This window comes from Culicoides brevitarsis, chromosome 3, assembly GCF_036172545.1.
Source record: "Culicoides brevitarsis isolate CSIRO-B50_1 chromosome 3, AGI_CSIRO_Cbre_v1, whole genome shotgun sequence".
NCBI classification, from domain to species: Eukaryota; Metazoa; Arthropoda; class Insecta; order Diptera; family Ceratopogonidae; genus Culicoides; species Culicoides brevitarsis.
In genome coordinates this window covers 32675316-32701119 of record NC_087087.1, presented here as the reverse complement: position 1 = coordinate 32701119, position 25804 = coordinate 32675316, and the positions used below count along the sequence as shown (strand labels likewise).

Sequence of the window (25804 nt, the reverse complement as noted above, 5' to 3'; positions counted from 1 at the left end):
TTACAAATCAAAATAGATCAAAATTCATGTTTCTTGTTCTCTCTTGTAATAAAAAAAAATGAAAAATAATCACAAAACACAACAAAAACATGTTAATAAAAAGTCAGAAAATTCGTGTCGAGCGTTTTTATGAAATTTATGGATATTATAGCTCCACAGTTGCGAGAAAAATGCATGATATATAAATGTTTAAGACTGTTTTTTATATAAAGGAACCATTTATCACATGTAAAATATTAACTAATTAAAAATATTGCATTCATGAATATTTTTTACAGGTCCTCGATTAAATTTTTTTTAAAAATATTTTTTGTCAAAATTTGTGAAATTTTTAATTAAAATTTAACTTTTTAATATAAAAATATTTAAAAAAAATAATTTTATCAAAAATATTAAATTTAATTAAATTAAAATAATAATTTTTTTAAATTAATTTTTAATTAATAATTAATTTTAATTTAATTAAAATAATTTTTTTTATTTAAAATTATTTTTTTTATAATAAAAAGTTAATTTTTAATTAAAAATAACACATTTTTTTTAATGATATTAACTTCAAATTAAATTTAAAAAAAATCCATAAACCATTCTAAGTTTGTAGAAAAAAGAGCCTTAAAAAATCAATTCCTCAAAAAAAAAAAAATAAAATAAAATAAATCAAGAAAAATCACAAGAAAGTTAACTAAAAAAATTAAAATTAAACATATTTTTAGTTAGTAATTTAAATTATTTATTATTATGATTTTCTTCTATAAATTTCGTCATAAAAAAAAATAATAAATAAAAATATTCAAAAAATTAGTAGAACAGGAATCATGCATCATACCCTATCATTAATAAAAAAAAATACACACAATAAAAATATAACTTTAAATAAAAAAAAAAAAATCAAGCAAAAAATCTGTAATCAGAAGGAAGAAAAGTAATTGTTTGAAAATTCTTCTTTAAAACAATAGGGTTATTAAATTAGATTAATACAATTAATATTGATAAGAAAAATTAATAAAAAATGCAAAAAATTAATAATCATCAAGTGAAAGTTTTTTTTTGTTTTTGGTTCATCTAAAATAATTTATTGTTACATTTTTCTTTTATTTAATTTTTTTTTTGTTAAAAGACATTCATTCACGTATAATTATAGAGGGAAGGTTATACGTTCATTAGTGCTAAAAATGCAGTTTTTGAGTATTATGACAGCATGGTAATTTTTCATTTGAGTTTAAAAGGTTACATAAAATTTTCATAAAATTATTTGACAGAAAAAATATTTAATTTTAAAATTTTTTTAAAATAATTTTTGTTAAAAATTTAATTTAAAAAAAATTAAAAGAAAAATAATTCATTAATTAATTTCAAAATTTTGATTTTAATTAATTAATTAAATTATTTAACAATTAATTTTAATTTTTTAAAATTTTTATTAAATTATTAATTAAATTAAATTAATTTATTTTTTTTTTTAAATAATTTTGGTTAAAAATTTAATTTAAAAAAATATAAAATTTTAATAATTAACTAATTTTTTAATTAAATAATTTAATTAAATTAAAAATTTAATTAATAATATTTTAATTTTAATTAATTAAAATTAAAAAAAAAAAATAATTTGAAAATTTTTAATTAAAAAATTAAGTTTTATAAATCAAATTAAATTATTTAATAATTAATTAAAGTTTTAAAAAATTGATAAAATTATATAAAAAATTTTTTTTTATCATTTTTGGTTAAAATTTCTCATTTAAAATTTTTTTCTGTCAAAATTTAAATTTTATGAACAAAATTTAAAAAATATTTTTTCCTTTTCAAGTGATTGACTAGATAAATTAATATCGTTCACTGATGTGTGTGACACTTAGGCTTCACTAAAACTAATACTAATTTCATCCATAGACACATCCTTCTCGATATCATCATTGGATTTCTCATTTTCCAGAATTTCCGTTACCAAATTTGTCCATTCGTGAAACCCGAAGCAATTTCTCGCCGCTCTTTCGTACATGATCCATCGCACAATGGCATCGCCGACCCCAAATCCCAACGACAACAAGAGTCGCAACAAGTAACATCGAGTATAGTAACTGATTGGAGCATCGTCATGCCGAAATGAACGATTGAACGTCTCTTTGAGCGTAAAATCGAACGCTGCTTTGTCGTTCCAATGGATGTGTTGGTAGTGACATTGCAATTTTTTCATCAGACAATCGATGGCGAGAATTATGCCGTGTTTGAAATTTTCTGTCGTGTGTGATGCAAAAATGTATGGAATGTAGGCGATGACAGCACGAGGTATTTCGTCGTGATAATGATGAAATTGAGCGAAACAAAGGGCAGCGAGACGACGAACTTTGTCGTTTTTATTTCCCAACATTTTCCAAAAACGAGCACGATAGGCATTGGTAACTTCCGTAATTCGACTGTCTGCGGGGTTTTTCACCTCGATATTTGACAAAAATTCCAAATACAAGACGGCACTCGATGTTGGGAGGTTGGATTGAAGTTCACTCAAGATGTGACAATTGACTTTTGGCATATTTCGAACGAGCTCTTCCAAATGAATGTAAACCACGTGTTGCCAAGCATCACTATTGTTGTCAGTTTTTGGCTTCTGTTTCATGATTTTCGGTATGAGAGACCCAAAAAGTGTCAAACTCGCATTTTTGATGTTCCAATAACTAGATCTGATGTAACTGAAGCTTATGAGAATGATTTGTTCCAAAAAGGGAATGACATCGTCCGTTAATTCTGTGTCGTTAAAATATTTGCTGAGATCATGCAGGAACAAGGAAATCAAAAAAGGAACCATTGGCTTTGGTTCATCCGATTCTGATAAATTTGTGAGACGTTCGATGAAGATTTTTAAGCATTGTTGCCGCATCGTTCGCCCGATTGTCATGTCGTTCTTGAGGACTTGCATGTGAAGCAGAATTAATCCGCGATTGCAACGAATATCCAAAGTTTGAATTTTATCCAGGGGGCGAAGGATTTTGTTCATGTATGGGTTGGAGATGCTCTCAATTTCCTCCTCGGAGAAGGACTGAAGTTGTTTGATCCAGTTTTTGGTGAAATAATTGAATAAACGACCGATTGCATTGGAAGCTGATTCAATGGAGCCTTTGTGACAGCAGAACACGAGAATGTTGATGATGATGTCGGAGCAGAAAAGGAGCCTTTTTAGCGGTTTGGTGTACTGTTGACGATTTTTGATGACATAAATCCCGTAATTGGAGGCCAATTCTGAACAAGCCTGAAAAAAAATTGGATTAAAAAAATTTTAGGTGAGAAAATTATTACGAAATTGTTTAATTTTTAAACTTAATTAATAAAGAGATATTATAATTTTTTTTTTAAATTTATTTAAAAATTCGTTATTTTTTAACTTTTTCAAATTTTTGGTGAATATTAAAGATTTTTTTTAAGAAAAATTTTATTTTTTCAAAAAATTTTTTTCAATTTTTGTCAAATCTTGCTCCAAATGGATTGAAATTTGTCAGAGGGATCTAATTTATCATTTTTAATCATTTTATAACTCAAAACTGCCAAAAAATTGAAACTGAAAAAAAAATTTTTCTTTGACATAGTTTTGTTTTAAAAACTAAATCAAGAGCAAAAAAACTGTGTCAAAAACTGTGTCAAAGCAATTTTTGTCAAATCTTGCTCCAAATGGATAAAAATTTATCAGAGGGCTCTAATTTATCATTTTTAATCATTTTATAACTCAAAACTGCCAAAAAATTGAAACTGAAAAAAATTTTTTTCTTTGACATAGTTATGTTTTAAAAACTAAATCAAGAGCAAAAAAACTGTGTCAAAAACTGTGTCAAAGCAATTTTTGTCAAATCTTGCTCCAAATGGATTGAAATTTGTCAGAGGGCTCTAATTTATCATTTTTAATCATTTTATAACTCAAAACTGCCAAAAAATTGAAACTGAAAAAAATTTTTTTCTTTGACATAGTTTTGTTTTAAAAACTAAATCAAGAGCAAAAAAACTGTGTCAAAAACTGTGTCAAAGCAATTTTTGTCAAATCTTGCTCCAAATGGATAAAAATTTATCAGAGGGCTCTAATTTATCATTTTTAATCATTTTATAACTCAAAACTGCCAAAAAATTGAAACTGAAAAAAAATTTTTTCTTTGACATAGTTTTGTTTTAAAAACTAAATCAAGAGCAAAAAAACTGTGTCAAAAACTGTGTCAAAGCAATTTTTGTCAAATCTTGCTCCAAATGGATTGAAATTTGTCAGAGGGCTCTAATTTATCATTTTTAATCATTTTATAACTCAAAACTGCCAAAAAATTGAAACTGAAAAAAAATTTTTTCTTTGACATAGTTTTGTTTTAAAAACTAAATCAAGAGCAAAAAAACTGTGTCAAAAACTGTGTCAAAGCAATTTTTGTCAAATCTTGCTCCAAATGGATAAAAATTTGTCAGAGGGCTCTAATTTATCATTTTTAATCATTTTATAACTCAAAACTGCCAAAAAATTGAAACTGAAAAAAAATTTTTTCTTTGACATAGTTTTGTTTTAAAAACTAAATCAAGAGCAAAAAAACTGTGTCAAAAACTGTGTCAAAGCAATTTTTGTCAAATCTTGCTCCAAATGGATTGAAATTTGTCAGAGGGCTCTAATTTATCATTTTTAATCATTTTATAACTCAAAACTGCCAAAAAATTGAAACTGAAAAAAATTTTTTTCTTTGACATAGTTTTGTTTTAAAAACTAAATCAAGAGCAAAAAAACTGTGTCAAAAACTGTGTCAAAGCAATTTTTGTCAAATCTTGCTCCAAATGGATTGAAATTTGTCAGAGGGCTCTAATTTATCATTTTTAATCATTTTATAACTCAAAACTGCCAAAAAATTGAAACTGAAAAAAATTTTTTTCTTTGACATAGTTTTGTTTTAAAAACTAAATCAAGAGCAAAAAAACTGTGTCAAAAACTGTGTCAAAGCAATTTTTGTCAAATCTTGCTCCAAATGGATTGAAATTTGTCAGAGGGCTCTAATTTATCATTTTTAATCATTTTATAACTCAAAACTGCCAAAAAATTGAAACTGAAAAAAATTTTTTTCTTTGACATAGTTTTGTTTTAAAAACTAAATCAAGAGCAAAAAAACTGTGTCAAAAACTGTGTCAAAGCAATTTTTGTCAAATCTTGCTCCAAATGGATTGAAATTTGTCAGAGGGCTCTAATTTATCATTTTTAATCATTTTATAACTCAAAACTGCCAAAAAATTGAAACTGAAAAAAATTTTTTTCTTTGACATAGTTTTGTTTTAAAAACTAAATCAAGAGCAAAAAAACTGTGTCAAAAACTGTGTCAAAGCAATTTTTGTCAAATCTTGCTCCAAATGGATTGAAATTTGTCAGAGGGCTCTAATTTATCATTTTTAATCATTTTATAACTCAAAACTGCCAAAAAATTGAAACTGAAAAAAATTTTTTTCTTTGACATAGTTTTGTTTTAAAAACTAAATCAAGAGCAAAAAAACTGTGTCAAAAACTGTGTCATTTTTGTCAAATCTTGCTCCAAATGGATTGAAATTTGTCGCAGGGCTCTAATTTATCATTTTTAATCATTTTATAACTCAAAACTGCCAAAAAATTGAAACTGAAAAAAATTTTTTTCTTTGACATAGTTTTGTTTTAAAAACTAAATCAAGAGCAAAAAAACTGTGTCAAAGCAATTTTTGTCAAATCTTGCTCCAAATGGATTGAAATTTGTCAGAGGGCTCTAATTTATCATTTTTAATCATTTTACAACTCAAAACTACCAAAAAATTGAAACTGAAAAAAAATTTTTTCTTTGACATAGTTTTGTTTCAAAAACTAAATCAAGAGCAAAAAAACTGTGTCAAAGCAATTTTTGTCAAATCTTGCTCCAAATGGATAAAAATTAGTCAGGGGGCTCTAATTTATCATTTTTAATCATTTTATAACTCAAAACTGCCAAAAAATTGAAATTGAAAAAAAAAATTTCCTTTGACATAGTTTTGTTTTAAAAACTAAATCAAGAGCAAAAAAACTGTGTCAAAGCAATTTTTGTCAAATCTTGCTCCAAATGGATTGAAATTTGTCAGAGGGCTCTAATTTATCATTTTTAATCATTTTATAACTCAAAACTGCCAAAAAATTGAAATTGAAAAAAAAAATTTCCTTTGACATAGTTTTGTTTTAAAAACTAAATCAAGAGCAAAAAAACTATGTCAAAAACTGTGTCAAAAACTGTGTCAAAGCTATTTTTGTCAAATCTTGCTTCAAATGGATTGAAATTTGTCAGAGGATTTTTAATCATTTTATAACTCAAAACTGCCAAAAAATTGAAACTGAAAAAAATTTTTTTCTTTGACATAGTTTTGTTTTGAGAGCAAAAAAACTGTGTCAAAAACTGTGTCAAAGCAATTTTTGTCAAATCTTGCTCCAAATGGATAAAAATTTATCAGAGGGCTCTAAAAGGGCTTTAAAAAATTTTTTTAAAAAATTGAAAAAGTTAAAAATTAAATGATTTTTGAATAAAATTTTGAAATTTTTGATGAAAAATGTATCTAAAATTGAACAGTTTCGTAGTTTTTACATAAAATTTTTTTCAAAAATTATTTAGGGAAGAAAAATAATCAATTTTTCTGAATTTTTGACCTAAAAAAAGTTAAAATTTTTAAAATAAAAACATTAAAATTTTCGTTAAAATTGATTAAAATTTTAATATTTATCAAACTTTTTGAATTTTTTAAAAGAAATTTTTTCTTTTTTTACAAAAAAATTTAAAAGTTAAAAAAATAATAATTTTTTAATACATTTAAACGAAATTTTGATCATTTTTGTTAAAAAAATTTTTAAAAATTAAACGATTTTGTAATTTTTAAATAAAAAATTTTTCAAAAAATCATTCAAGAAGTAAAATTATTGATTTTTCTGACTTTTTTAGGTTGAAAATTGAATTTCTTAAAATAAAAATAGCAAAAATTCTTACCCTGAGAGTATGCCAGAACGAATGCAGCAACAATTTCTTGTCCTTGTCAATATTTTCCGACCTGGCATTCGATTGCCCAACCAAACATTCAAGATTTTCATCCAATTTACTAAAATCCAAGCCTTGCTCCTTCGAATTAATCAATCCAATAACCACATCAGACACACATTTCACAACTTCGATCAATTCTCCGTCATTTTCAAACTGTTCCAAGGTCAAATCCGCCTCAATGTTCAGATATTCGTTCAAACAATCCAGCGGTTTGTACAAATTCACGTGATGAATCACCGCCGCCAGCGGATCGTCTTTCATATGCTGCAACGAAGTCTGAAGTACCTCAAGTGCGTGTTTAAAATGCTCCGCTAAAATTAATTTTTCATCATTTCCGCCGTACTTTTTGATCAGCAACTTTGTGTGATAATGCGGATATTCCTGCTCGTATAAGTCATCAGGCGTCGTGCAATCTACCGTCATGTATTTAGTGATAAGCTCATAAGTTATTGCCCGAACATCGTCAAAGTGCGAGTTGCAGGCCAAGGAGATCAGGAGTTTGTGATATGTTTCGTCATGAATGTTCCATAAATTTTCCTCGATGAGCCGTTTTGTCGTTTTTTCATCGATTATTGGTCGTTTTCCGTCTTGCACGTGCCGCGAATCGAAGAGACATCCACAAATCGCTTGCAAAAGTTTGACGGCGAATATTTGTGGTTGATACACGTCACTTTGGATGCCCGGCAAAAATATTTCCTGTTGCAAAAATAGCAAAAATTGTCGCACTTCGACGTTATCAAGGCCGATTTTCATAAGATACAGCAGCATTTGTGGTAGTTTTTTCATCAAATTTTGACGGAATGACGAGTCTGAGACCTCGTAACGGACTGTTATGAAGTTTTTGAGGAAATCCAAGCTCCCGAGGTCTGTGGCGAGATTTTCAACCATAATTTCGTACACGTGAACTTCAATAAAACGCGTTCCTGACAAGTTTGCCCATTTATCTCGTATCAAAGGATCAACTGTGGCATGCATTTCAGCAGTTTGTTTCGCGAAAATCGATCGAATCAGCACTAAATTCACAAAAGCTTCATGTTCTAACTTCGCTTTTTGCACCAGAGAGTCCAAATCGACGAGAGAAGCGATATTTTTGAATACAAGTTCCTTGTCGCGACCATTCATGATGGCACACCAATGCTCTACCATGTACTTTTTCTCCGTAAAATTCGAGGAAATGAGGATTTCGGCGATTAATTCGTGTAATTTGGCGATTTCTTGCTTCAGAAGTACTTTTATGACAGCTTGACCGGCACTACAGAGATGTTTATATTTGAGTGACAAGCAAATTCCCTTGAAAAAATGATCATTTTTTAAATTTGGCTCTTCCAGACCTTGTAAAGTGTAGTATTTTTGCTCATCCAGCAACTCGGCGAGCAAATAAAACTTATTGCGGTCGTTCCAGGGGCGTTTCAAGAGTGACGGAAGTAATACTTGTCTCGCAAATGTGTCGTTTTTGACTAATTTCGCGAATAAACTGAGACATCGATCCCGAACTCCTTGAATGCTTGTCTCTAAATGCAAATCAATCATCTCCCAAACACGCCCCAAGTTGTCCAGCGACTCCGTTTCGGCTCCGTAATACTTGAAATACGAGATTAAATTCTCCACAGACAACACGAACAAATATTCGTTCTCTTCCTCTTTGGTTTTTCTCGCACTTTCGATGAGCAAGTTGAAACACAGCGCAAACATCTCCGTTCGAGCGACATTTTTATCGAGTTGCTTGCAACTATTGAAGAAACCGTAAAGCATGATGACTTTTTCGTAGCTGTCTAATTTGGCTTGGAGCGAAAGTAACACGTCGATGCTCGTGATGGACACTTTTGCGTGTGATTTTGCGAGATTTTTAATGGTTATCAAGTCGAAAGCACGGCCATAGTGCTGAAGTAATGCGTGGTTCAGAGCATTGTACTCCGAGGAATGGAATTTTTGTGCATCGAAATTTTGATAAATGTCCTAAAATTCAGAAAAAATGTGAAAAATTAATTTTTATGAGATAAAAAAGGACACTTACCTTGCAAATCGTAATTAATTCATCCTGTGACGTCAAATTGTTCAGAGTATTGAGCCATTTTTCGATTTTTTTCGCATTTTTGTCGTCAGTCTCTTCCATTTTGGGCAAGTGTAAGTACAGAAGTTGATAAGAATCACAATTAGAGTAATTAAGGATGAGAATTTATGTCAAAAATGCCTAAACTAAGGACGAAAATTTTAATCGTGAAAAATCAAAACAAACTTTGCGATAAATAGAATATGCAATAGGAGAAACAAAAATCATGAGCTTTGAAGGGTGTCTCACATATATGAAGTTTTTGTCTTTAAATCTCAAAAATAAAGGAAAAATTATAAAATTAAGCAAAATTTAATTATTAAAAATTTTTAAATAAAAAAAATTAATTATAAAAATAAAATAATAAAAATTATCAAAGTTAAAAAATTTCAATATTAAAAAAAATTAAACAAAAAAAATTATTTAAAAATTCAAAAAATAATTTTAAATATATAAAAGATTAAAAAAAAATAAAAATTTTAAAAATAATATTAAAATTAATTTTGAAAAATAAATAAAATTTTATTTTATCGTAAATTTTCAAAAAAATAAATAGGTATGAAAAATTATGAAATTTTGCAAAAATTAAAAAATTGATAATTAAAAAAATTAAATAAAAAAAATATTAAATAATTCAAAATTTAATTTAAAAAATAAAAACTAAAAAAAAATTAGAATAAAAAAATAAAATATTGTAGATTTAAAAAAATAAATTTAAAAAAAATATTAAAATAATTTAAAAAAAAATAGAAAAAGTAGTCGTCTAAAGAACGACATACTATACCGCATTTAGATTTTACATACATATCTTTATTGTTGTCCTCACTTTACAATTTCATACTCCTCATTTCAATTTTCCGAACTTTTTATCAACTACAGAATTTCACATTTTCGTACTCCTCGAAAAAGAAGAAAAACGGTCATGAAATTTTTCAAGTCAAGTTTTAATCAACTTTCGATGGATTTCAAAGCTAAAATTTAATAAATATTCATTCTAAAGTTCATTTCTGTTCATATTGGGTCGATATTTGACGAAACAAAAAAATCAGAGTTTGGAAGTAAAAACGCTGATTTTTTTGCAAGTCAATTTTTGATCACTTTTAAGCCTAAAATTGAATAAATATTCATGCTAAAGTTGATTTTTGTTCATATTGGGTCGATATTTGACGAAACAAAAAAATCAGCGTTTGGAAGTAAAAACGCTGATTTTTTTGCAAGTCAATTTTTGATCACTTTTAAGCCTAAAATTGAATAAATATTCATGCTAAAGTTGATTTTTGTTCATATTGGGTCGATATTTGACGAAACAAAAAAATCAGCGTTTGGAAGTAAAAACGCTGATTTTTTTGCAAGTCAATTTTTGATCACTTTTAAGCCTAAAATTGAATAAATATTCATGCTAAAGTTGATTTTTGTTCATATTGGGTCGATATTTGACGAAACAAAAAAATCAGAGTTTGGAGGTTCAAACTCTGATTTTTTTTGCAAGTCATTTTTTGATCACTTTTAAGCCTAAAATTGAATAAATATTCATTCTAAAGTTGATTTCTGTTCATATTGGGTCGATATTTGACGAAACAAAAAAATCAGCGTTTGGAAGTAAAAACGCTGATTTTTTTGCAAGTCAATTTTTGATCACTTTTAAGCCTAAAATTGAATAAATATTCATGCTAAAGTTGATTTTTGTTCATATTGGGTCGATATTTGACGAAACAAAAAAATCAGCGATTGGAAGTAAAAACGCTGATTTTTTTGCAAGTCATTTTTTGATCACTTTTAAGCCTAAAATTGAATAAATATTCATTCTAAAGTTGATTTCTGTTCATATTGGGTCGATATTTGACGAAACAAAAAAATCAGCGTTTGGAAGTTCAAACTCTGATTTTTTTGCAAGTCATTTTTTGATCACTTTTAAGCCTAAAATTGAATAAATATTCATTCTAAAGTTGATTTCTGTTCATATTGGGTCGATATTTGACGAAACAAAAAAATCAGAGTTTGGAGGTTCAAACTCTGATTTTTTTTGCAAGTCATTTTTTGATCACTTTTAAGCCTAAAATTGAATAAATATTCATTCTAAAGTTCATTTCTGTTCATATTGGGTCGATATTTGACGTAACAAAAAAATCAGAGTTTGGAGGTTCAAACTCTGATTTTTTTTGCAAGTCATTTTTTGATCACTTTTAAGCCTAAAATTGAATAAATATTCATTCTAAAGTTCATTTCTGTTCATATTGGGTCGATATTTGACGTAACAAAAAAATCAGAGTTTGGAGGTTCAAACTCTGATTTTTTTTGCAAGTCATTTTTTGATCACTTTTAAGCCTAAAATTGAATAAATATTCATTCTAAAGTTCATTTCTGTTCATATTGGGTCGATATTTGACGTAACAAAAAAATCAGAGTTTGGAGGTTCAAACTCTGATTTTTTCTGCAAGTCATTTTTTGATCACTTTTAAGCCTAAAATTGAATAAATATTCATTCTAAAGTTCATTTTTTCTGATCGTAAGTCATTTTTTGAAACCTAAAATTGAATAAATATTCATTCTAAAGATGATTTCCATCAAAATCTCCATGATTTTTAAATAAATAAAAAAAAATTTTTTTGGGGCACAGCGTTACTGACACACACACACACACACACACACACACACACACACACACACAGACGACAAGTCGAATTTAATACCGCATTTTTTCTTCGAAATGCGGTAAAAAATAAAAATAATAAATATTGTACAAAATTTAATTAAAAAAAAAATATAAAAAACTGAAAAAAAATGAAAATTTATTTAAAAAAAATTGAAAAATGAAAATTTAATAAAATTTAATTTAAGTAAAATTTAATTTAAAAAAAATGTAAAAAAATTTAAAAAAAATTAAAAAAAATAAATTAAGAATGAAATAACCAGCTAAATAATATTTTTCAATTTTAAAAAATAATTAAATTAAAAAAAAAATAAATAATAAAAATTATTAAATTTTGCAAAATCTAATTAAAAAAAAAATTAAAATAAAAACTAAAATAATGCATAAAAAATAAAAAAAAATTATAAATAGTTAATTTTTCTGTTAATATTTTATCCACTTCGAAAATTTTTTAAATAATTTTTAATTCACAAAAAAACAAATTTATCTTTATTTTATTATTTAGTACGAGGACAGAAAAAAATACTATATAGGCACTTCAAAATTAAATTTTTCTTGTAATAATCTCAAAAACTTCGAATTTTCATGTAAGAGTAGGAACCACAGTCTCCGCAGCTTTTTGCAAAGTCTCCATACGCTCAATAACTGTCGGATAAGGATCCAAACAAAGTCCCTGAGGCGCCGTATTTTCTCTCTTCAACTCCTCCATGCGTTCCAACCATTGCGAAATCTTCTTCTGCATCTTCTTGAACACTTCGCCATCCATCGTGAGCTTTGTCGGAAATTGGTTTTCGTATTGCGCGAGTTCCTTCGACTTTGGCATCAAACGTTCACAATCGTCATGATGAAAGTTACGATGCCCTTCCATCATATTAACTCCGCTTCGACGAAAAAATTCTTCAAAAATCAGCTCTTGTGACTTGCGAACCAAGCGATTTCCGAACTCGGCATACAGGTAGGAGGCATCATACTGAATTGGATTCACGGTAGTTCGTTCTGCGGGCGGCAAGGAGCGACGAAATTGAACCACGAGATACATCACGACGCCGATAATGTGTTGCGCTTGCTTGAAATGATGGATATTCGTAAAGGGTTGCACGATATTGATGGCGAAACGGACAAACATGTGCAACGTTTGGTGATTTTGGTGCCCATGCATGAGAGTTCGCAACCCATCGAGACCATATTTGCGGATTTTTGGTTCGTTTTCTGTCTTTACCGCGAATTCCATGAGCAAATGTTTGATTGTTAGCTCACGAAACTTCCGAAAATCATCCGCTAAACCGCATTTCAGTTGATTTCCTTTGTCATCGTAGCAGCAAAAGATCTCATCAAGGCCCCATGGCTTTTCCATATTGAAGTGAACAAAGTCCGTGTAACGTTTCTCGGCATCTTCGACAACCATCATGCCCTTTTTGAAGTCCTCTTGACACCGAATCGATAACCAAGCGTAAGAATTCGCATTTCGCATGTCGATTAGTTGCAAATAAAGCACTTCGTTCATCACGTAAAGCCAAACTCCCTCAGCCTTGTTCTTGTACGGTTTCAAGACTTTTTCACATTTAACGATAATTGGCTCGGCTTCTTGGATAAATTTCTCCGGTTTCGTCGCTTTTAGGCCCAATAAACGACGGATCACGCAAAATTGTTTGATGAGCAAGAGATTCAAATGAAATTTGTCGTCTTCAGAAACTTTGGATAAGAGACGATCAGTCTTCTTTTCAATTTCTTCCATGAAAACGATCCATTCTTCGTTGTATTTTGGAGGAAAACACTCCAAATGCAGGGAATTGTGACCAAATTGCTTCTTTTTTTGCAATGCAAATTTGTAAAACTCGCGTTTTAATGCATTTAATTCCTTTTCGACATCAAATTTTGGAGTTTTTTGTTTAGCTGACATTGTAGGAAGTCAGTTTTGGTACAGAAATGATTGAATTTTTGATTGTTTATGCAGATTTTTCAATAAAATGTGAAATTATTGAAGTTTGGTTATCAATAAGACGCTTGTTTGGGTGTAACTGAGCAAGATGGAGGATATTAGGTTGAAGCAATTAGGAAAAGTGTTTCACTTTATTAATTTTTTTTTCTGAAAAGGAAAATTTTTGATAATTTTTAGATTTTTTAAAGTAAAAAGGTTAAAAATTGTTTAAAAAATAAATTAAATTCAAAATTTGACAAAAATTTCGAAAATTTCAATTCAAAAAATGAACGTTAAAAATTGTTTAAAAAATAAAAATTTTGTCATTATTTAGTTGAAAATTTCTTAAAAAGGTTAAATTTAATTCAAATTTCGGCAAAAATTTTGAAAAATTTCTTAAAGAAGTCAAATTTCAATAAAAAATGACAAAACAACAAAAAAATTTCGTAAATGTCAATTCAAAAAAAGGCGTTACAAAAATTTATGAAATTTTTTACCAAATATTTTTTAGAAAAACAAAAATTTTAACAGTTAAAAAATTGTTAAGAAAGTTAAATTTTATCCAACTTTTGAATTTTTTTTTAAATTGCTCAAAAATTTTAATTTAATTCAAAATTTTGGTAAATGTCAATTCAAAAAATGACCGTTAAAAATTTGAAAATCGCTTTCTGCTAATTCAACCTAAAAATATATACTCATTAAAAATTCAGCTAAATTCGATTAAAATAAAACTCAAATTATTAATTATTTATTTACAGTCAAATTTTTTTTATTATTCACTTTCTTCACATAAAATTCACTTGAAACTGACAAAATTCTTTTAAATTTTTTGGCATTTTCGATAGATTTCCAAAACTACTGAGTTCAGATCATTTCCAAAGGACCAAATTTTCTGAAAAATACTGTTTTTGCTTTCGTTCCTGATACAAAAAAAAAATATTAAATTGTTACAATTATTATTTTTAAATTATTTATAATTTTTTCTTAGAGGCAAGAGTCTGTGTTTCTTCTTGAGTAATTGATGTTTTTTTTTAAAGTTAATTATTTAAATTTTTAATTGGCACACAATTGCAGTGTTCGGATGTCATTTAATGCAATTCCCTGATATTATATTTTTTTGAGCTACTTTCCGCTGTTTTTTAGTGATCGTTAATTAATTTATTGGTCTTAAATACGAAAGGCACAATATTTTTTTTAATATGATCTTTTTTTTCACTTTTTATTTGGGACGGCTCACTGCTCGGATTTGCCAATTTCTTCAGAGAAACTCTTGTATTTATTATTTTAAAAAATTATTAAATTTATTTATGTTAGGAACCCATAAGACATTTATATTAAAATTTATTACATAATTAAAGCACTCGAGGAAATAAATATGAAACTGTCTGTTTTTTTTTTGTATTTAAAATAATTATTTAATTATCATTTATAATAAAAAGAGGAGTAAAATTATATAAATGAAGGAACTTTTGTTATGATGAGCTTTAAAATGGCATTTTTTTGTATTTAAAAACAGGATTTATTTAAATAAATTATAGGCGTGGGAGGACTTTAAATATTATTAAATTAATTGTTGTTGCTTATTCGACGGTTTTGGCGGGAAAGTTCAAAAAATTATTTTGACAATTTTTTTTAAATAATATTTTAAGAAATTTTTTAAATGTTTTTTTTTATATTAAAATCAAAACATTATATAATTTAAAAAAAATATATATTTAAAATTTTTTTTTTATTTCTAAAGGACTTAACGTATTTTATTAACTTAACGAACGTAAGAATCTTAAGTCAAACATTTTTCATGAATTAATATTATTTTTATTTAATTTGTCACAAAATAATAAAAAAAAACTTTTGAAATTTTATTATTTTGTAAATTTGAAATCTGAATTCATATAAAATGTTTGACATTCTTACGTTCGTTAAGTAAAAAATACGGTAAGTTAATAAGAAATGAAAAAAAGTAATTTTTAAATAATTTTTGATATAAAATAGTATTAAAAAGTGAAGAAAAAATTAATTTTTAAATATTTTTTACCAAATTTATATTTAATGTATAATATTTGAAAATTTAAAAAAAATTAAAAATTATTTTTTTTATTTCTTAAGGACTTAACATACTTTTTTTTTACTTGACGAACTTAAAAATCTTAAGTCAAACATTTTTCATGAGTTATCAGTTTTTTTTTTTTTGAGAAATTTTGTCACAAAATAATAAACTTCTAAAATTTTATCATTTTGTGACAAATTTAAATTTAAAAAAAATCTGAATTTATGAAAAATGTTTGACTTAAGATCCTTAAGTTCGTTACATAAAAAATATGTTAAGTCAATACGAAATTTAAAAAAAAATAATTTTTAATTTTTTTCAATATTAATTTAATATTTTAATCAAAAAATTTTCAAATGAAAAAAAAAATAATTTTTTTTTTATTAAATTTTAATTATTTTTAAATATCAAAAAATATTTTAAAAATTTCTTAAAAAAAAAAATTTGTCAAAAATAATTTTTTGAACTTAAGCTCCGTATTATTCTATGGGGGTTGCATTTATTTAACTTAGAGCATTTGATGAGACGAAATTTCATTTGAAATCTTTTAAAATCTCCATTTACTCGTTTTGCTTTTTATTATTTTATTTTATTTAACTAACTAAAACTATTGCATTGATTTAATGTTTCTTAAATATTTTTTTTTCTGTCTTGCTTTCAATTTTTTTTTTATTTATTTCCATCATTTTTTTTCTGGGTAATTCAATTTTTCTAAGTAATATTTCTATTGTCGTTTTTGATGGAGATGATGAGATTAAATTCTGTTACAATAAATATTTTTTTTAAAGAATTTTTTAAATAAATAAAATAGATGATTGTGTCGCAGTAATACCATTTTGTTCATATTTTTTTGTAGAACGATTAGTTTTTTTTTAAGTAATTTAATTTTATTTAGTGAATTAGAGGCAAGCAAACCTACAAATTTGGTTGTTTTTTCTGACAAATGAGGGAAAGACCGATCTCCGATTGAGATCCCTGCAGCAATCGTTTCTCGCAAAACAAACTGCCAAAAGGTGCTGCGACGGCGGCGGTTGTGCTAAATGTCGTATGAAGACTTTGCGCACGTTCGGCAGGTTTGAAAATGCCCGCGTTATCGTCGCCGCTGCGATTGAGATCTTTCGTCGCAAGTAGTTTACTGCGATCCCTGATGGGAAATTTGTTTTTCGTGCAACTCAAGTCGAACGCGAACGTGTTAAATCGCGGTCTCATGTAGTTATTAGATTTATTACTATTATTATTGAAGTTGCTTACGCTACACATATCATTAGTAGTAAAAATATTTCTATTGGCAGTTTCGGTTAAAGTCGTGGCTGAGGAGCCATCGATGCTTTGTTCGGTTCTGAATTTGAGGGTTTCGGGCGTCGTTACGTCATCATCGTCGTCGTCGTCGCCGTCTGGCTTGTTAGGAACTGAAAGAGGATTTAACGAGGAGCGTTTTGAGTTTAGCGAGTCGGTAAGGAGGTTTTCGGCACTCGCTTCGTACACACTTGCCAGTGCGGGCGGCTTGAAATGCATCAAATGAGTTTTTACAATTGCTGAACTGCTACTACTACTACTACAATTACTATTAGACTTTTCCGCCGCACCGGCTAGAGACGACATCTTCGACATCGTTATCACATTTAATTCACCAGAAGTATCACTCGTTTCGATAATTTCCAACGTTTCGTCGCTAAACAGCTCGCGTTGCGTCTTGAGGATCTCCGTTGTGTCGCTGAAGAAGCAATCAAAGTCGAGATCGTAGAAAATCTCTTGAATAAACCTTCGTGCCCACGGTCTGTAAGTATTATTTCCCAATATTTTGCACACTTCCGAATACAAACAGATATCCTGAAAGGCAGCCGGTTGCTTATTCTTCAACTCGAGCAACGCATTCTTCGATTGCTTACTCCACACAACCATATTTTGCACGTGACGCAATATCTGGTTGCTAATGCGACCCGTGCCGACACTCTCCTCACTAAAAACACTTTCTGGCGAATTATATGAGACATCCATCGAAGCCGTCAGGATGCTTTGTGGCGCGTAAGATCCGCGTTTTCGCGACGTTGATGCCGAAATATTCAAGTCGCTGCTGATGCACGACGACGAATTGAGGCGACTTCCGCGTTGACGGGCGCAATAAAGACACTCGTTGCGATCGTGTTTGCTTACCATGCGGCAACGTTTACTCGTTGTTGAGACATCCGACATGCTTGATACCATGCCAACGTCTGACATGCTATCCATCATGTTGGGAAGATTCGTGATTTGGGGTTCGGCGACGACGTTAACATCGTCTGATGTCGTCAGTTGCGTCATTTGGAGCGATAAGTCGGCGACAAGTTGCACGGCGGAATCTGCGCCGTTGAGTTGCGACACATAAGTGCCGGCGTTGTGAACAATTGGAGGAAACAGATCGTTGATGTACTTTGGAAGACAAATGCCTGAAAAGAAACAAAGAAAATTTTGTTAAAATGTGAGGAATTTCAAAAAATTAAAAAAAAAATATCGAAAATTTTTTGGATTTTCTTATAAATTTTTTGAAAATTTTTAAGAAGGATATTTAATCGAATATTAAACAGCATAAAAAATATTATTTTAAAAATTCTTAAAATATTTTCGAAAAATTCAATTTCATGACATTAAATTTTTTCATGATTTTTAGTGAAGTTTTAATGAATTTCAAAATAAGAAAAATTAAAAAAAAAAATAAAATTAAAAAAAATAAAATTAAAAAAAAATAAATTAAAAAAATTAAATTTAAAAAAAAATTAATTAAAAAAAAATAAAATAAAAAAATTAAATTAAAAATTAAAAAAAAAATTAATTAAAAATGTTCATTTTTAATGAATTTTAAATAAAACATTTTTTTCAAAAAAAAAAAAAAAAAAAAAAAAAAAAAAAAAAAAATGAAAAAATTTTCTGATGATCAAGCTCAAAGTATAGATTCGTATTTTTTTTTAATGTGAAAAAAAAAATAAATTTTCTAACAAAAATTATCATTTTCCCAATTTTTAAAATTAATCTTAATATAAAAATATGCAAAATAATGAAGAAATTTATTGATAATTGATTTAAACTGTGAGGTTTTCATATTTTATTAATTTTTTCAATTAATCCAAACCAAGCAAAAAAATTAAAAAAAAATATTAAAAATTAGTGCATTTAAAATTTTTTAAATTTTTTTCAAAAAAAAAAAAAAAAATAAAATAAAAAAAATTGCAAAATTTTAAAATCTTAATTTTTTTGAATATTTTGAATTCTCAAATAAATTAATTCGTAGCTTGATAAAAAAAATAAAAAATAAATATTTAAAAAAAAATATTGAAAAAAATATAAAAAAAATAGAAAAAATTTTTCTTGATTTAACTTAATTCATATTTTCAGAGGTTTGTTTTATTAAAAAAAAAATTTTTTTTCTCTTTCTTAAAATTTTCAAAAAAATTTATGATAATAATTGTTCAATTTAAAAAAAAATTCTTTTGAAAAAAATTGAAATAAACCTAATTTGAATTTTTTACTCAAATTTTATAGAAACTTGGATTGGCTTAATAAAAATACTCTAAATTTTATACTGATCGATATCGAAAATGTCAATTAAACCCAAAAAATTTTCAATTTTCGACATTAATGGAAAACTTACCAATATAACAAGGTCCTTTGAGATTGCTTGTTTTAAGAAGACGATGAGAAAGTAAATTTTGTTTGAAATCTTCATACCTAAAAAAAAAATTTTTTTCATTAATTTCAATTTTTTCACAGAAAAATAAAATAAAATTAATCAAACTCACCCACTAAACGACGAATGTCGATCTAAACTCTTGGATTTGCTGTAAAACGGTCTATTTGCCGTACTTTGAACCTGACTCTCACTAACCGTACTGCTGTTGTGATCTTCCGCTGCGGATTCTGACCACACAGGTCTATTTCGTCGTATCGATCGAAATGCAGCAACGCCATGAATATCCTGTGGCGAAGGTCCCATATCGTTAATGGGCACACCCGTAACGGAAATTCTCCTTGGTCTGGGTCTCTTGAACTCCATCAGATTCGACGAACTCGGGATCGGACTGAGGGTATGATGTTGCGTTGTGAATTCCGGTGCATTTCTCCCGCCAACCGAGTCACAACTACTTACGCCCGACGTGTTAGAATCCGTGCCTGAATTAAATCTCTGCCGATGTCGAATATCCGGATTGTTAATAATACTCAAACTGTCTGCGGTTTTCGATTCAGACAACGATCGGTTGTGTTTTGAACGCATTGCACGTGCTGTCAATATTTTATCTGGCAAAGTTCGTGCTTTGGCGGGTACGGAAGGCGTTGTTGATGTCACTTGAAGCGGCGCGACGCCACTCATATCGACTGTGTCAATTTCCTCTCGTTGAATATCCGTGATACTGTCATTCGGATCGTCAAAATAAAACGAAGCTTGACCAATTCCCGACACATTCAAGTCCCTCTCATCGATTCCCGTGTAATTGTACGGCGGAAAACTCTCAAAAGCATGTCTTACAGGCGAAAGTTTCTGCGAAACCCAGTCTTCGGGTTCGTTAACGGGCCACAATGTGTTTCGATCGTGTCTCACACAAAGCCAATCGAGTTTGTACAAGACATCAGCACCGGGTTTTGTACTTCCAATGAGTCCCAAGACGTTTATCGAGGTTGCGCGAATCGAATAAACGGGACACGTTTTCGCCAAATAAATTATTTTCTCATAAACGCGTGTCACGGGATCATTTAAGAACTCCACGCCCTCCGCTGATGTCGATAAATGTCCCAAAACCCACAACGACGCCTTCAAATTCAAACATTCCGTGTCATTACCGCATCTGGCATTCTCCAAAGTCTCAATGTGTTGCACCAGCAATCCGTAACGTTGTAAATTCGCCATCCCTTGAGAAGTTTGCACAAGTTGCCCGTACAAATGAGGCAAAATATTTGGCGGAACAATTGTTGGGCGATTGCTACAAGTCCGTTTGCTGTAAGTTTTGTCCTCGTTTCGCGTATGGAGCGTTAAGGAGGCATGCGTATCCGCTTCGAGCATGAGAACGTATTTTTTGTTGAACGAATCCATCCAAAGTTGAATTTCTTCCTTGACGTGAGCTTTTGTGTGATTTATTCCGCGAGGGATGGAATAAAATTTCGTCATTACTATTCTGCCGTCATCCTCGAGACCGGCAAGCTCTTCGGAGGGCCATAAATTGACAATTTCCTCCAAATAGGTTTTATCGTGACACGCTTCCAGCAGGATATCGAGAGCTGTTAGCGAGATGAGACGTTCTTTGTCACGTAATTGGTTGATGATCAATGGGATGCCCTGAAATTAAAAAAAAAATAATTAATTTTTGGATTTAAAAAAAAAAATTTTTGTTTTGCTTCAAATGAAATTTTAAAATTTTGTCTTCATTTGAAAACTAAAAAAAAACGAGTGAGAAAAAAAATTCAAAAAATTTTCAAAAGCTTCCAAAAAATTTTCTAAAATAAATAAATTGAATAATTTAAGAAAAAATTAAAATTTAATGGTAGGATTTTAAATCATTTTTTATTAAATTTTTTAAAGTCAAATTTTTTAAATTTAAATTAATATTTCATTTAATTTTTTTTTTATTATTTTAAAAAATTAAATTTTTAGATTTATTCTTGAAAAATTTTTTAAAATATTTGGTTATGGATTTTTAATAATTTTTTTACTGAAAAAAAGTTTGAAGAGTAAAACATACAAAATTTAATTAATTAAAAATTTAATTTCATTTAAGTTAAAAAACTGAACCTTTTTTATAATATTTTGAAAAATTTAACAAAAAATAATAATGAGCTCATGAGCTCATACTTTTAAAAAAATTTTAATTTTTTTTTTTTGTATTTTTTTACAAATTGAAAATCAATAAATTTTTGATGAATTTTTATATTACGCCTACATAAATTAAAAAAAAAATTGAAAAATTTGAAAATTTGTAGAATTTAAAATTTCTATAAAATTGAATTTTTTTTTAACAGTAGGATTTCAAAACATTTTTTAAGAAATTTTTAAAATTTAATTTAATTTTTTAAATAATTTAAAATTTAATTTAATTTTTTAAATAATTTAAAATTTAATTTAATTTTTTAAATAATTTAAAATTTAATTTAATTTTTAAAAAAATTAAAAATTGAACTTTTTTAAAAATATTTTAAAAAATTTTCAAAAAAAATCATAAAATAATTTTTAAAATTTTTTTTGAATATTTTTCAAGCTCAAAAATCAACCAATATACTTTAAGAAAATTTTCGAATTTTTTACGTATTTTTTTACGATTTTTTTACGTATTTTTTTACGTATTTTTTTCACGTATTTTCATATCAATAAATTTTTGATGAATTTTTATATCACATTCAAATTATTTAAAAATATTTTTAAAAAATTTCAAAATTTGTAAAAAAAATTCTCTTAAAAATTTTTAATTTTTGAAATTTTTTGATATTCTTTACAGCTTCACACGTTTTTTAAATTTTAAAATGAAAAATTAAAGTCGTAAAATAGTAAAAAACTTACATATTCATCGAATTTGGGAACTTTAGCTCGTAACAAAACCAAAAGAAATTGCGTGGCGTAATGACGAGCTGCACGTTGAGGCGATTTTAATGCTTTTTCTGCGAAAAAAATCAACTTTTTAGTATTTTTCGGATTATGAAATCAAAAAAATCTTACCTAATATCTGTCGAGGAACTCGATACGAATAATCCAAACCCGACACAATCAACTTTACATAACAAATATGCGTTTTTGTACTGGAAACCAAATTACTTAATCTAAAAAAAATTTTTTTTTGTTAAAAAATTCGAAAAAAAAAATTAAAAACTTACTGTTTAAACACATCCGTGTTCGTGAGAACATTCAATCCTTGGTCATTTTTGCACAGTCGACCAATGAAGAGAAAATATTGCTGACACATCGTCGATGCCATGTGCTGCGGACTGAAAAGACAGTTGTGAGCACTGCGCGACGTACTAATTGCTAAAAGATGAGTTTTGATGTCGGTAAATAAATCCGTGAGTAATCGTATACATTCCAGCTCCGACGACTTCAGCAGCCAATCGAGCAAATCCAAGCCGGCAGTAACGAACGACGGCACTTGACGTTTTTCCGTGAGTTCTTCGTGCGAAAATAAATTCAGACTTGGTTTGTAGTAAGAGACTAAGGTACGAATAAATCGCGTTTGCAGGTCATCCATCTTGCCGAGCATGTCAGATCGCAACAGTGTGATGACAATATCCCAATCCCATGTCGCGGGATTATTCGTTGACAACACTTGCGAGTCATGAATCAATTTTTCGTATTCCTTCGTGTTATCGAAGAAATGCAAAAATTTCGCGCGTTTTTGGGTAAAAGTTCCCTTGATACTACTCGAACTTCCGATGCCGGCGCCATCTCTTCCATTGTCGCTGCCATCTTCGTGATTCGAAGACGAGCCTACCGAGTCGTAGCGACGCCTTTCGAGAGTCGCGCGTTTTTTTGGTAACAAATATGCCTCTTTGGTACTGATCTCCCGATGAAAGATCCGCGAATTGATGAGTTGCCCACTCTGGATGATCGTGTCGAGGAACAAACTGCAACTCGCCGGCCGATTTCGCAGCATTTGATGGTAACTCGTAAGTGCGGCAATCGCTGCCTTTGCCCGATCATTTCCTTCCGCCGCTTTCATGATCAACGTCGGAAGACAATGATTCGTGTTACACACATCCGCTGGCAGCAACTTGTGCATCAGCTCCAAAAGTCTCCCAAGCAGGATTGTAGCCCGTACTGACAACGCATTTTCACTCGTCACAATCACCTGAACGAGCGCATTCAACAAACTGTTTTCCACGAAGCTGTAGAGTAGCATGGAAAGATGAATTTCCGTGATATTGGGCACACTATGAGCCAATGTGGGCAGAATTGAGCGTCCTTCGACTGCGACGAAACCATCTGTGATGCGCCATGCGTCTTGAAAGTCGGCAGGATCGACAACTCCGAGCGCGACGGAATAATCGATCGATTCGTCGTTCCATTGTGGCGTTGGAAGCCCAATTAATTCGTAAAATAAGTCTAATATTGCTTTCTTGACTTCGTCTTGGTTCAAATATAACACCTCGATGATCGCCTTTAGGCCTGACGTGTTATTCGGATTGCAAAATTCAATGATGCCGGCGAAGCTTTTCAACACGGAGAGTAACGCGATGCGGCTACTTGTGAAACGAAGATCTCCGGCATTCCTAAAAATGATAAAAAATTGTTAGAAAATTTTTTTTAACACGAAATTTGAACTTGGAAAACATGTTAAGAGTTAAATTTTTATTTTTTTTAAAGAAATATTCATCAAAAAAATTTTTTTTTTATTTTTTTGGGAAATTTTTTTTTCATGGTACAAAGCCCAAAAAATGTTTAAAAATATTTTTTTTCATTTTAAAAAAATATTTTTTTAATTAAAAAATTTTTTTTTAATTAATTTTTTTGATTTTTTTTTTTTTATTTTTTTTTAATTAATTTTTTTTTTCGTATAAAATTTTGACTTTGAAGAAATTTTGATAAAATTAAAATTTTTTCATCAAAAATTCAATTTTTTTAAAAAAATTTTTGAAAAACTAAAAATATTTTTTATAAAATTTTAAAATTTTAGAGACAAAATAATTTTTTTCTTAAAAAAATTTCGATTTTAATTGATATTTTTGTCTAAAAATGTCTAAAAAAATTTTTTTTATAAAATTTGGACTTGAAAAATATTTTGGGAGTTAAATTTTAAAATTTTCTTAAAAAATTTTGGAAAAATTTATAATTTTTTCATCAAACATTCAATCAAAAAATTATTTTTAAAATTTTTTATTAAAAAAATAATTTCTTTATGATTTTAAGTTGTGTGTTTTGGAAATCCTCATAATGTCTAAAAATAATAATTTTTTTTTTAAATGAAATTTTGAGATGTCTAGATAAAAATTTTAATTTTTCAGAAGAAAAATTGTAAAAATTTAAAATTTTTGAAATTTTTTATGAAAAAATTTTATTTTTTCCATTTCGCATGTTCTCCAAATCCAAAAAAATATCTCAAAACTTACTGTTTCTTGTAGGTAATATCACAATATGGTGCCGCGAGACATTCCAATCGAACGCCCGCCAGATTCCTCGTGCACGGATATTCCAACAAGTGCAACAAAACCCCACACAACGACTCCGCAATCCGAGGACTGTGCGTTTCGAGTACATTTCGTCGTATCGCACTCACGCCGCCACACATTATCAGCAAATTCGGATTCAGGACACCAATTTCGCACAACGTTGCCAGACAAGCACGCAAAATACGCTCCTTCGTGCCCGATTCCGCCAACGAAACGAGACAATAAACAATTACGGGACTAACGTGCTCCGGAGACACTGCCAACATTTTGCGGATGAGCTTGAGGGCCTGCAAACGTTCCTCTTCGTTGAACAAGACGATATCGAGACTGCGACAACACAAATAGGCGAGTTGCAACTCGTTGAACTTTTGCAAATCATTTGGGTGCGACAGCAAATGACGAATTGCTCGCAAAGTCGCTGCTCGAATTTGACACTGATGATGCACGAGACACGTACTAAATCTAAAAAAAATGAATTTTTGGTCAATTTTCGTTAAAATTTTTGAAATTTGAGAAATTTTACAGATAAAGCCACTCCTCGACTGTAAATTTGAGAGAATCCGGCTTGTGTTCCTCGAATAACTTGACAATTTCATTCAAAAAGCACACACGAAGACTATCGCTTGTTTTCTTATTACTTAATCCTTTGTAAATTGTGTAGGCATTCTCGACGGGCGACTTGTTCTCATCCAGTCGGAAGTACTCCTCGGGCGATAGTTCTGCAAAAAAACGCAAAGAAAATTAGTGAAAAAAGGCAATTTCCATCGCGTTTTCCCCCTGGATAATGTGACACACACAAATATACACAGGAGAGGAAAAGAGCACGCTAAAAATGCTTCGACAAATTACTTCGATCTCGGTAGTTAATGCTGCGGTTCCTCACGTTCCAACCAGCCATCATCATTGTCGCATTATCTTGGGTGTGTTTACAGGTATTTTACGCTGGTTTTCATCGCTTAATTTGCTATTTTCTTCAATTTTTTACAAATATTTATTTTGGTCG

At 28.9% G+C, this 25804-nt stretch overlaps 2 protein-coding genes across 3 annotated transcripts; both read right to left on the bottom strand.

Annotated features, from left to right (window-relative positions):
* Positions 1–1743: 1743 nt before the first annotated feature.
* LOC134834151 (uncharacterized) lies at positions 1744–9158 on the bottom strand. Its single transcript, XM_063848719.1, has 3 exons — positions 9037–9158; positions 6972–8978; positions 1744–3244 (listed from the first exon to the last, which is right to left on the bottom strand). The coding sequence occupies exons 1-3, from the start codon at positions 9133–9135 to the stop codon at positions 1853–1855; spliced, it is 3498 nt and encodes a 1165-aa protein (XP_063704789.1). The 5' UTR covers positions 9136–9158; the 3' UTR covers positions 1744–1852.
* Positions 9159–14423: 5265 nt separating this feature from the next.
* Positions 14424–25804, bottom strand: LOC134834272 (rapamycin-insensitive companion of mTOR). Of its 2 annotated transcripts, none has more exons than XM_063848864.1 (10): positions 25651–25804; positions 25325–25520; positions 24742–25263; positions 22516–23904; positions 22361–22461; positions 22205–22302; positions 19461–20989; positions 19313–19389; positions 16607–18113; positions 14424–14560 (listed from the first exon to the last, which is right to left on the bottom strand). In XM_063848864.1, the coding sequence occupies exons 1-10, from the start codon at positions 25703–25705 to the stop codon at positions 14461–14463; spliced, it is 5574 nt and encodes a 1857-aa protein (XP_063704934.1). In that variant the 5' UTR covers positions 25706–25804; the 3' UTR covers positions 14424–14460. The 2 variants fall into 2 exon arrangements, with proteins under 2 accessions (XP_063704934.1, XP_063704935.1); XM_063848865.1 differs by having other exon boundaries at positions 16939–18113.

What these genes read in the sequence shown, in the direction of transcription:
- LOC134834151 (XM_063848719.1), bottom strand. Translation starts at nt 9,135, where the DNA reads ATGGAAGAGACTGACGACAAAAATGCGAAAAAAATCGAAAAATGGCTC. An exon ending in AATTAATTACGATTTGCAAG is followed by an intron (nt 8,979 to 9,036) that starts GTAAGTGTCCTT and finishes TCTGAATTTTAG; the next exon opens with GACATTTATCAAAATTTCGA. An exon ending in CGTTCTGGCATACTCTCAGG is followed by an intron (nt 3,245 to 6,971) that starts GTAAGAATTTTT and finishes ATTTTTTTTCAG; the next exon opens with GCTTGTTCAGAATTGGCCTC.
- LOC134834272 (XM_063848864.1), bottom strand. Translation starts at nt 25,705, where the DNA reads ATGATGATGGCTGGTTGGAACGTGAGGAACCGCAGCATTAACTACCGA. An exon ending in AACACGGATGTGTTTAAACA is followed by an intron (nt 22,462 to 22,515) that starts GTAAGTTTTTAA and finishes AATTTTTTTTAG; the next exon opens with ATTAAGTAATTTGGTTTCCA. An exon ending in CGACATTCGTCGTTTAGTGG is followed by an intron (nt 19,390 to 19,460) that starts GTGAGTTTGATT and finishes TTTTTTTTTTAG; the next exon opens with GTATGAAGATTTCAAACAAA.